The 12858-nt window shown below is 34.0% G+C and overlaps 1 protein-coding gene across 1 annotated transcript in view; it reads left to right on the top strand.

The window, feature by feature from the left end:
• Positions 1 to 12858, top strand: part of SGCZ (sarcoglycan zeta) — a 522780-nt gene that overhangs the window by 497067 nt on the left and 12855 nt on the right. The window contains exon 6 of the mRNA XM_075026628.1: positions 1557 to 1629. Within this exon, the coding sequence (XP_074882729.1) occupies positions 1557 to 1629 (73 nt within the window). The remainder of the gene's footprint in view (positions 1 to 1556; positions 1630 to 12858) is intronic.

Genomic DNA, 12858 nt, shown 5'->3' with positions numbered 1-12858 from the left:
TTATACAGCTACTGTGAGATATTGTTGGTATGTTTTTAAGTTTGGTTAGAATTCAAGGCTCAGAACACAAGAAAACTTCTGTTGTTGAAATATGGCAATTAATCTCAGAATATTTAGTAATCAACTATAATTATGCCAGGCAGTTTCCTTGATCTTATTTCTAGTGACAGAAGGTAAATACATTACCTGTTTTACATGTGGTTTTATTCAGTTCTTTCATCTTTACTGGAGGTTCTCTGTTGGAAAGTCTTTCACACAATAGATCTAGGCTATTTTCATTGCACAGTGCCCAGTACACCATCTTCAGACAAGGAAAATAAAAGCTTATAGCCACATGGATATTATTTAAAGAAAAAACAAAAACAACTAAAGTTTATATAAATGGAAGAGAAAAATAATGGCATTGGACAAATCAGTAAACAAAAATAAACATGATAATAGCGTGCACGGAAAAAAAAAGATATAAACTTCTGAATGCCTAAGAACATGGGTAGGCTATTGCTATCTATTAAATGTAAATTGAGTCATATAAATGACTGTTACGTGTGCAATCCTTGTGTCTTAAAGTTAAAAGAAATACTTATTTTATAGTGCTGTTCAGTACGTGTCGGTTTCTTGAGTTTTCTATTATTTTAACAAAGAACTTGCTGTAATCAGATCTTTATTAATTTTTTCATCCTTTTTCATTCTCCTTAAATAATTTCATTTAAAATAATGGCTTGTGTTAATATTTGTCTTTTTTTCAAATAACTGCAGTGAACATTTATCAGAACCCTAATTTTTTCATTGAAAAGAAGCTTTTCAATGAAAAATCTTGGTTGTGTAATTCAAAATGTGGAACTATCATATGCAACTTGAACCTACTTATAGAAATTAAAATTCAATAGAGAATCAATTTAGTTTTAGGAAATAGTTACCCATTTTCTTTGCCTTGATTTTGAGTGCCCAGTAGGAGATACATGAGCATCCACTACCAACACTACAACCAAAGGACATTCCAGATAAGTCTCTTTAATTTCTTTGAGAACAAAAGTTTTCAATGAGGAAGGTCTGATGGAAGGAAACTCTGAAGCTGTCAGATATTGAGATTCAGGCTAGCAAGTTCAGGTGGTAGACTGTTATTTCAAAACTTTCGAAGGCTTAGCATCTCAATTTAAGGAATCAAAACGAGCATCATGCAAAAAATAGTAGACACTTCTAAAATGTGTTTTTGTCAAACAAATCTATGATATTCTTCTCCTTATCTATAAAACAATCAGTCCCCAAAGTGTTGAGATAAGCATTCAGGCCAGTCAGTGCTGAAAAGTTTGGATCTATAAATGTTTTCAGATTTGTATATGAAATTCATCTATCAATAAGCAGAAGTCTGTAGTTTTACATGATGTCAGTCCAGATTTTGATACAGAAATGCAAACATAAATATGAAGAAACATTGATAGTCATTAATAAAGGATTCAGTTAAATATTTTGTCCTAAAAATGTGAATTTGTGGTCATACATTTCAATGTGTATTGTTTTCCAAAGTAATTGTACTGTATTTTATTTATGTATTTTAGGCACGGAAGGGGCAGTGTTTGGGCACTCTGTGGAGACACCCCATATCAGAGCAGAACCTTCCCAAGACCTCAAGTAGGTGTTGTTCAAAAAGTTGTTTTAAAACCAAGTATTCTCAAAAATAATTAAGTCTTGATTAAAAGCAAATATCTGTCTAATAATATATACCTCCTACGTAATGACTCATACATATCCAAAACATTGTTAGACTCCAATTTATTCTAACTAGCCAAAAACCCCACAAACTTTTATCACACAAAATGTGAAATACATTACTTTTTATAAATTACTTGCCTCCCGTAGTAGAATCATTGAGAAGTATATTTTCCCTAGAGATTAGAATAGTCAGGTGTTTTTAGGGACAAATGAGTACACTACTGTTTAATAGCCTCAGACCCAGATTTTGATTTTTTTATGAGCTGTTACAGACTATGTAAGTCAAGTTAAAGTAAACAGTCCCAGATTTTTTCTTCAAGTGCTGTTTCTGGACTGTTGGGTTTTTTGAATACTACAAACACACACACTTCAAAAATTCATTACCAAGTGAGGCTACATTTGTAAATGTAAAAAATCCAAAGTTTTCTGTACACAGTCACAAAAGTGGAGAAATCGGTAAATAGTAAAAGATCAAGTCTAAACTTGCTAAAGCGTCTATGGACTGAGAAAGAGAAAATTTAGAAAGGTTTATAGTGAAAGCTTTTTCTTGAAGTGAATGTATGCACACCGCTAAATATTAATATGTAGTTTATATGGATAACTAATGAGAATATATGATAATCACAGAAAATCAAAGGTCTTTCCTTGTGTTTCTCTCAGCAGAACTGTTGAGAAACAGTATAGAATTTGATTCAATTCTACTATGATTCTTAAACATTATATATGTATCCCTTTACCTGCCCAGCAGAGTTTACAATGAATTACTACAGAAAAGCATTGTTAAGTGCCCTTCCCTATACTTGCAAAGGCATTTAGGATCATCGACCACTAATGATGTTGCAGATATCATGTGCAGAAAGCTGCCCATGTGGACAATTTTAACCACTGTGTGTGGTGTAAGAAGTAAATGGTTGTATTTGATAATTTACACTAAACATTTTAAGGTAATGTAATGGTTTGGGGTCTTCCAGAGGACCCTACTCATTAGATTTTTACCTTGAAAATCCCTATCCCCTACCAAGACTCCTGTCAGTCCTTTGTTGAGAGTAGTTGTAAAGGCATTTATTAGTGATGACCACCAAAGTAGTATGGTCTCTAATCAAAGGGAGTTCAGCAGAAATCAAAGTGGAATCATAACAAGGTTTTCTTTTTTCAGGGGCCCGAAAATTTGAGTAAGAGTGTGGAACTTGTCCCACTCGAAAGAATGTGGAGACACTGCTTTGTCTACTTCTTTCTAACAATTAAATAATAAAAACAGAGTGCAAATGTATGGTAACCCTGTGTCTTCAGGATTAATTTCACTAGGATTAAAATCACCTCATGTTGCTTGTGAAACATATATATCGGGCATTCACATCTCCTGTCTTTTGGCTTTATTCATTGCCATGATGCCCATTGTTGCTTACTGTTTTCCAACTCCACTGTTCCTTCGGCTCATTTTTCCAAGGTAGACTGAAATTAGTGAGAATGTTCCATTCAACTTTCTGCCCTCTCATTAATAATGAACTTAACTCAAAGTTCTTATTTTAAAAAATGATGAAATGGAAACCCTTGCTATTTGGTCAAGCAGCATTAGCTTATGTGTAAGTGATTTTATTCTTAATAAATACTGTACTGTGTTCTGGAAGTTTTTGTACACATATGCTACTATATATTAGTCAGGATTCAGTGATATTCCTTTTTTAAAACTCTCAAGTAATTTTAATCTTTTAAAAATTATGACGTCTACTATTAGGATAGAGATTTCTTGGCTATTGGTATGAAACTTTCTAGAAGGTAACCTGCAGACCCTTTTTAACCTTGTAACTTGAAAGTACTATAAATAATTGTGGGTTTGTGTGGTATTTTCTGACAGAAAAATACAGTTAGATTTTCAGATCATATATATCCCTTTGAAAATTGAAATTACCATATGCCTTTTAATCTTATTTTAAATTATTAAAAAAAAAAAAGCAACAAAAAACTGTTGGGAGTGTGTGGTTTTTTTTTGAGTTCAAGCCCTGCATTCATTTTCCCAAGAAATAAATTGCCTTTATTTTTTTTTGCTAATTTAAAAAATATTGTCAGAAAGCAGTCATTTATCATTTAGATGATTATTTGCCAAATACGCCCAAACAAATAGGTCACCAACCCTGATATGACATTTCCCTGTGGCCTCAGAAGCTACCTCTGTCACAGAAATGAAAAAATACCAGAACACATTTTCTGGCCTCAGGCCCAACTGATACAACTACATTGATATTGTAAAATCATTTTATCCTCTAAAACGGAATAGTTGCATCCAAAATGTTGAGTGGCAATGGTTTTTGACTCATGTTCCCCTCCAACTAGTGCCTGCAAATTGTTTGGGAGAGTCGTAACTGACTTTCACTTGACTCTCAAATATGCCAGCAACTATTTAGCTGCATAGATGGTTGAGTTCCAGTCATCTGGCCTGGGTCCTAGCACTTTTTAATGTTTTAGTATAAACTTAGCAAGAGTCTCCAGTAGACCATAATGGCAGTCCTAAACCGATGTATTTTTCCAAATGCGGCATCCCTGCACCTTGGGACTTTTGAAATTAACGGTAACATGGAAGAGTAGAAAGTTTTCTGAGTTGACAAAGTTCATTTTTTCAGTGGACACAGGTGACTGCAGTTTGACAGCAAGTTGCAATGCATTAATGCAAATGTATTAGGCTATGAGAATACTTGTGTACAGGTCTGAAAGATAAAAGAATTTACAATAGATTGTTAATTGAAATATAAATGATCCCATATTTTTCATGTTGGAACATGTACTTGTGGTCAAGTAATAAAAGTCAGACATCAAGGTATGAGTATATTTAAATAATACCCTTTTTATTTTTTTCCTCAAAAAAAGATGCAGGAAAACTATTCATAACCTTGTATATGCAAAAGAATTCACAACTGAATTTAAAAAGTGGAATTCTGACCACCTCGATTACTGGGAATAAAACTAAACTATAAAATTTGGACTAAGGTTTTGATACCCACAAGGCTCAGAGTGTTTACCCCAAAATTCCTGGGATTGTGGCTCTATCTATTCTGGGCAGGGAGGTGAAAAGAAAAAGTCAGATTCATAATAGCTTCACATACCTAAACTTTGCCTCAGCCACTCTTTGTTCTATATCCAGATTATGAGGTCTTCAGGCAGAAAAACATCTGTAATATTTGCTATTAAAAACGTGTTTTGTAAAAATAAAATTCAGTTGAAATTTAAAGTAATTCCTTCCTATTTGCCCAACCACTTTGGTCACATCTTTCTACTGTCTTACATTTTCAAAAAATAGCTAGTGAGGGTTTGCTTTCAGAAAACATTTTTCTACAATCCTTTGTGGAAGCTGGTAAGCCCTTTTGTGTCAAATCCCAAAACCTAATTAAATCTGACTTTCATTAGCTGGGATAAGCAGCATCAAAGAATCGTGCCTTAGAATCAGGAAAATGAATTATATCTTAATAATTTAATCTTCATATTTCACTACTTTTTCTCACAGGAACACAGTTAGGAAAACCAAACTGCCAATATAATAGGTCCCCAAATATTGGTTTTAGGCTAATAGTGCATTAAAACATGGTGCACTAATAGGTAATATCCATGCACAAAAGAGGCAGACGGTAGTTAAATGCAGATAGCTTTGCCCTCAATAACCTCCTTAATAAGGGGGTAAATTAATTTGTTGTTGTTCTCTGGGGATCAAATTTAATAGGTTTTTTTCTCTTCTATGTCAAACCTCACATACCACTATCAGTTAATCCTGCAAGCTAATGCTGGGCATAATGAGATGAAAATTGATCAAGCAGCAAGGAACCACCCAAGCTAGTAGGATCCCACTTTATCTCTGATAAGAATTAAAAATACACAGATCTTGTGCAAGGGGTCTCTTTCACTCAGAGTTGCCTGATGGTTTGTAGGAGCCATCTTTTGCGGCTTTTAAGGGGTGGTTTACTAGTAGGGCAAAATATCTATTCTATAAAAGCCTGGAGCCAGAGAAAGCCTCAGAAAGGAATTTTGACATTAATTTGTTAGTCATCTGAGCAGGCTGAGAGTAACAAAAGCACTAGGATTCTGTTCATCTGTTTTACCCAGAAATTAAATAATAAACCAAACCTCACCAAAAGGGAGAAGATGCAGTAGAGTAAAAAAACCCAGCTTCCTTCCTATGCTGTTTTAATAATCTCAGGTTCTAGTTACTATCTCAGTATTCTTTTTTAGTGCAGTGGAAATACTTACTATTTATGTTTTCAGAATTTGTGTTTGGTGTTTAAATAGTTATTTCAGTGTTTGTGTATGTGTATTGACAGAACCTTTTTTGCTTAGTCTTATCCCTAGCTGTTGAAAATATGATTTATTTTTTTAACATACATGTTCATACAAAAATAGAGATGGATGTAGTAAAAATTTGAAAAATTGCCCAAATTCAAGCTTCTTTTTTCACACATATATATATATATAAGCTTTTATATATATATAATTAAAAAAAATAAAAAGACATTGAAATAAATACAGAAGAAAGCCCGTAATAGAAGTTATAATTACTATGCAGATAGAACACAGCAGGATCAAAAGTTAACTAGGTATGGCTCTTAAACTAAAAGAATAATTTGCCTTAGTGTTCAGTGACAATGATTATATTTGACGTTGGAGAAGGGAAAAGGCTCTAGTAGGAACTGAGATATGAAGGAAAAAAGTATTGCTATCAGAATTGGTAGCAAAATTCATTGAGTTTCATGTGGTTAATTTAGTGTGCTGGATAATCTTTATCCCTGCTCTGTGACTGAACTAAATGTGAAAATAAGGTCAAATAGCAAAATTTATAATAAAGCTTTCAAACTGGAAAACAGACACTGTGGGATTGATGGTTTGGTAAAGGTAGCACTTCTAGTGAAATGTATGGAAAAAATGGTCATCTAGTATGTTATACGCTTTAGTCTGAACTCATAAGTATGCAATGCTTTACAATATTATTCTAAAAGATGCATTAACAAAAATAATTATTAAGGGCTTGAAAATAAGTAAAAATTGGGATGAAATAGAAGGTGGATAGATTGTGCCAATCCAAAGAAATATTTTCCCTTTGTAAGATAGCTGATCTTCTAGAAAACAGAAAAGAGGTAGATCTCCCACGTGGGATTTGAGTAAAGTATTTGATATAGTGTTATATCTAATGAGAAATAAAAAGGCAAGACAGAGAAGAGTGTATTTAAATAAATTTTAAGTGGTTTATAATAAGCATGTATTGTTCAGCCTGGAGGGAGATTGCAAGGAGAGTTTCTTCAGAATTGATCTTATTTCCAGTTTTGATAACTCTCTTTGTGCTAGAAGGAGGTACACAGGTTTGGAAGCACTGGCAATCAAAGACCTCGAGCACTGGAATAAGAATATTGTGAAACTCAAAAGTATGATGGTGAATATTGGATGAAATATTAGGTAGAAATTAGCATCCTGCCTCTCAGATGCGATAAGTTCTGGAATAGCCTTTCAAAAGGAACAACAGGGACAAGTAAAATTCTTTATTATCAGTGACTGGTTTATGCTTGCTTTATGATTATTCCATGCCATGGTTTCAGGAACACATGGATGGGCTCCAAGCATAGCTGTCTCAGGCTAACAGGATTTTGAATGTAAAAATAATGCCCTAAGCTTGGAGCAATAGAAAGCATTTGAACTGTGCTGAGTTAATGAAAGACAAGGCAACTTTCTGCTCTGCAGATCAGTGTGAAGGCAGCTGAGGATCTTTCTTTACCTGAAGCCCGCTCAGGTCTAACAGCAGCTATGAAGAGCAGAGGTGCTCAGAGTTGCAGGGGGAGATGCTCAGGGTCTCAATAGCACCCTGCTGCGTGCTCCCCCCTCCAGCAAGGCTTGTTGCATCTGAGGTTGCCGCAGGGCTGTTACACTGCTTCCAGACCCAAGCTGCAATCTGCTATGCTTAATCTGCAGACCTGTCAAAGGAATTTCAGCAGAATAATTTTCCACATGAGATGAAGTTTCCTCAAGATGTGGATCAAAACCATGTTGCAGTTTATCTCAGCTAAACTAGATCCATTTATATCATCTTAAGGCCTTTTAGGGAAACAATATTGAAAATATCCTTAGAAGATTACAGATCATCCGGACTGTCACTTCCTAATCACAGGAAGCTAATGGTTTTCAAAACTGAAAAGATTGTATGTCAACCAGTTCTCATGTGTTTCCTTCCAGTTGTTCAAAGAGCCCCATTTGGCTCTTCAGCTGCCCCCAGGCACTTTATGTTCCGATCCTACTCGACAGCCACTTGAGCATTATCTGTGGGCATGTTGCTTCAATCTCCTTCTGACAAGATAGGTTTCTATTTTAATAAAATAAATTCTGAAAGATAGCTCAGGTAATGGAGCTATTTCTGGAAAGAAAATAAACTTTAAGTAAGGATTTTTAGCGGAGTGGCAGCGCATGTGTAGAAGGCATTTCAGGTCAGAACAAAAGTAAGGGAGATTATGGGAAGGAGAATGTTTTGTAGCTCTAAAATGTCAGGGTTATGAGGAATCCTTTTCCCATACCTCTCCTTAAGGGACTATTTTGGATTGTCTCGTATGCAGATCTTTGTCTCACAGCCTGAAAGTTTAGACTTTCAAGCATGTTGTGATATTTCTCTAAGAAATGAAAGTTCCCATTCTAAACCTTACATTTCTTCTAATTGTCTTGATTTTCAAAGGTTTGAGTTTTAGTGGACTTGACATTCTAGAATGCATGGGGTTTTATCACCTGAGATTCCAGTTAGGTTTTTGGTTTGTTAGGTTCTTAATACTATTTCTAATTTTGATAGTTTCTCTGTCTTTAGCTATTCTGGGTATGCCCTCACCCACTCTAAGAAACGACCATGCATTAAGTTCTCTTTAACGTTCCTCACATCACCTGCTTATTTTGTCAAGCTCTTGCTTTAAACTTTTTCTCTCTCCAGCACTCCTTACCTTTCCTTGATGCTTCTTCACTTTTTCTGAAAAACTCTTCAATGACATTTTATCCCTTACTTTTCCTCCTCAGTAACTACTATTTTTTATATTCTCAGAAGAGATCCTTTATTTCCTTATGTGGGAAAACTGTTTTTCTGATTTATCATCTATGTCAAATAACATTAAAATAGTCAGTTGTTTCAAGTGTCGCTATAATAATGCAGACCCACTGAACTGAATCCAGTGGCATGTACCGGGCAATTAGAACTCAGATTTGAGCTTGATGAGGTGATTTCTGGGTTAATGAGAATTTCAGGAGTTATAATAAGGTCATGCTGATACATGCCAAAGTCAGTGACATACCGAGCATGGACATAACATGAAATGCTATACTGATGCCATTCTACTGTTCTGATTTAAGTCAAGAAAGTTTCCTCCTTATTTAAGTTTATTGTCCATCAGTTGCAAAATTGGATATTGGAAAAAAAAAAAGTCATGTTAATGTTTACTTGTTTAGGCTATTACCTATTCCATAAAACATTTATTTAATTTTCTCTTACTTGAGACTCATGTTGTGACGTCACAAAATAGAGAAACAAATTGTGCCCTTAAAGGTTAGGTTCCCACATTAATCAAAGAGAGCTTCACATGAACTTAGGAGAATTTTGCTTTTTGATAAAGGATAGCTGATGATCAGTGAACAGTATTAGGGATTCATGAGGCCTGCACATTTACCCTTGAATTTCAATTAAAAAAATTATTTCATCCTGAAAATGTAAGTATTTGGTTAAAAACATCAGAATACAACAAACTTCAGGAAAAATAACTATTCTGGCAATGAGTCATATGCATCTTGCAGAGGTGCACATTTTGATACATGTAAATGTATCAAAAAGATTTTTTTGTCACTTTTATATATATGTTAAAAGGTGCATGTATAATCTTGTAAATAGTATAAGTAATGAAACTGAAATGAGTGAATAGTAATTTTATTTTCATAACATTCCCACTACAATGTCAAAGGTAGATAATCAAGAATCCTCTGTTTGAATAGTTAACAATATCTTAAAAAAAGGCTTCCAGGTTTTTTGTCACCATGATCATAGAAGTCCCTGGTTATTCTTTATGAATACTACTGGAGTTTGCAGCCTGACTTCCAGGAAATGGACTGAATGGAAACCCTAATTTTATCTAGTACCATCAGTGTTCAGTGGACTCCTTTAAGGACTCTTGGTCTCACTGGAGGACTCTTGAAATCAGTTTCTGTGAGCGTCAGGGCAGCCAGCTGTTCTTTTCATAATAAGAGAATTTGAAATAATATATATTTAAAATTGTTTGAGGTTTCTGGAAAACAACATTTTCAAAATTATTTTTTAAGAAAATTCTTAATTCTAATTTGGAACAAAATGTTTTCACCGGTGGAAGGGAAGGCCCCGCATCCTATGGGTTTTGGGGGTTGGGAGTGCTTGTTTACAAGGAAGAAGTAGGAAGAGGGATAGAGAGAGGCTTGGCATATCCATTTGCCTTCCCTTCTCCTCTTTGTGTATCTTACCTCTCTGCAGCCCCAGTCCACCACAACTCTACCTACAGGCAGCAAGATGGATGTCACAATTATTTTAATCTATAGAAATCTACAAAAAGGTTACCAAGTCAATGTGTAGATTTTCCATTGGTTTTATATTTGCAAAACGTTTTGGGTTTTTTTGTGTTTTTTTTTTTGTTGTTGTCTTTTTTTTTTTTAATAATGGGATTCCTATGCTAACTGAAAAAAAGCCACAAAAACCTAAGTTGGCAAAACCATCATATATAAAAGTTAAATTCTTAGAAGTATCAAAGTCTTTCTGACCCCCAGGTGTAAAGGTGCCAATAAAGGGGAAACAAGTACCTTCTTTACATGTGCAATCTGTAGCTGACAGCATGTTTTTTAATCCCCTGTTTTGAATACAAATTCCAAATTGGTAGAGGTTCATATCAGTTGTTTTACTAAGTAGCATGGGCTGGATCCACTGCTTAAATAGACACAAAGCAACTAAATTATTCACATCTGCACAGGGGAATCTTCTATTTCCTTCTATTTTAAGAAATACCTTCTGCTAGCCAACAGAGCGAAATTAACATAGATAAATCATATCCCATGTGAGTATAAGGGTTATGCAAGAGGTAAACCTAAACTATTTCTTAAAACCCAAAATGAAACCTTTTGATTAATTTTAAAAATTATTTTTCTCTAATACAATCTAGGTCAGCTTGTAAACAGAAAATACCATATGAAAAATAAATGTTTCTGCATTTCTGATGAGAAATATTTTAGTACCTTCAAAGGAACATATTCAAGATATTTGAAAAGTTTCCTTTTTTAGCAATAATTCTTTAATGAATTCAACTCAAATTCATATAGCTTTGATCCTCTGAAATTTATCTTTTTTCACAAATTAAGCATTGATAATTAAAAAGAAAAAAAGCCTTTCCCTGCTCTGGATAGCTCATCTGTCTGCATCACATATAACGAATCGACAGATTATATTATTTAAAAACCTCTTTTTAAAAGCCTCTTTGTCTTTCCTACAGAGTTGTAGTTTCTGTCTAATAATAGCAGTAGTTACCTTCTCCATCATAGCTGTTTGTTGTTTGGGAAAGAAAAATTAAAGTATATGAACAGGATTCACTCACAGGTGTAAATACCAATGTGACAGGCCATCACTAAATCTGAAAGGAAAGCAAATTCTTGATATGCTATTGTAATAATGCACTTTTGCCTGGAGGGATGAGTATTACAATGTGGAGTGTTACAATAAGTTTATAGTAGCGATTAAAGCTTTCAGAAACATGACAAAGAAAAATATTATAGACCAGCTGTATATCAAACATAATTTATCTCAAAACATTGAGGAAATAAGTTATGTGTATAGACTTTTGTAATTCTGGTAGCATGCTGCAGGTTGTGCAGCTAAATCACTTTTCAGATGTAGATCATCCAAAGAATAATAATAAGAAAAATAAATTAGTGACTGTAAAACAGATTTAGGCATTCAATTTTACTAATAGATGGGTGGTGTTTTAAAAACTACGCTGCTGATCATCAGCCATTCATTGACATTTCTACCACATTATTTGATTTCAGGAAACTGCTAAAAAAGAAAATCTATTGTATGAAAAAGAAATTTCTTCTCCACGGTGTGTAGAAGGCTGATATGAACAACTTCTTTTCACGTTCAGAAATTATTTGCCCAAATGTCTTCATTTTAGACAAACTGGAAGTCATTTATGTTAATGTAGTTCATGAAAAACCATGATGAAACTAGACAAAACAACTCTGAGATATACACTGTCGTGTGTTTTGGGAAAAAAAAAAGTTTATTCTTCAAACAAAATCATAATGTCTTGAAAGATATTCCTAAATAGATTTTTATTGTCCACCTGCTGAAAAATTTCAGTCAGGTCTGAGAGTGGTTTTGATGTTATGAAGCTAGAAATATTTGTGACTTTGCTAATACCCATCAATTCAATGCAATAAATGTAATTAAGAGCACTTTTGTCTTCATGATTATGAAATGGCAGCTGAAACCACTGAAAAATGTTAATATTCCTGGAAAGCAGGTTATAAATCACAAATATATGCTGCTGAAAAACGTGGAATGGAAGTATCTAATCATTTAACATTTATACAGTTCAGTTTCCTTTTAAATTCAAGGTAAAGCCTCATTAAGGCAACAGAGTACTTTCAAAAACCTAATTTCTAAACTTTATAGTTTATATGATTGCTAAAAGGTTTTTGAAGCTCTTTTTCTGCTGTCTTATAGCCATCAGAAGTTCACAAACCCCCACCTGAAAAACACTGATGTACATGACTAAATTATTCATTATATTTAGATTCTTCCCTGCTATGAAGAACTGCAGAACCTTCTATTAACTTCTCCTTACAGAGTGTCAAGAAAATGAAAGAAAATGGCTTAGCACTAACAGAAATATAGATTTTTCTACTGCTCTTACCTATATGTATCCCATGTATGGTTTTTTTTAATATAGGTAGCTACAAATAGTGTTTTCCTCTATCTGGACACCTGCTTTTAATACTTTCATTTTTTGTTGCCAAATAATTGCTTTCCTTCTTTTTTTTTTTTTTTCCTTTCCCTATTGAGTGCCAGTGACATGTTACAAACAGAAATATTTCACAGACACCATCTCAGTGACTTACTTTGCATGCAAATGTGACATTTTG

This window comes from Buteo buteo, chromosome 1, assembly GCF_964188355.1.
Source record: "Buteo buteo chromosome 1, bButBut1.hap1.1, whole genome shotgun sequence".
Classification (NCBI taxonomy): Eukaryota; Metazoa; Chordata; class Aves; order Accipitriformes; family Accipitridae; genus Buteo; species Buteo buteo.
Note: the sequence above shows the minus strand (reverse complement) of the source record. Positions and strands in the feature narration are given on the sequence as shown.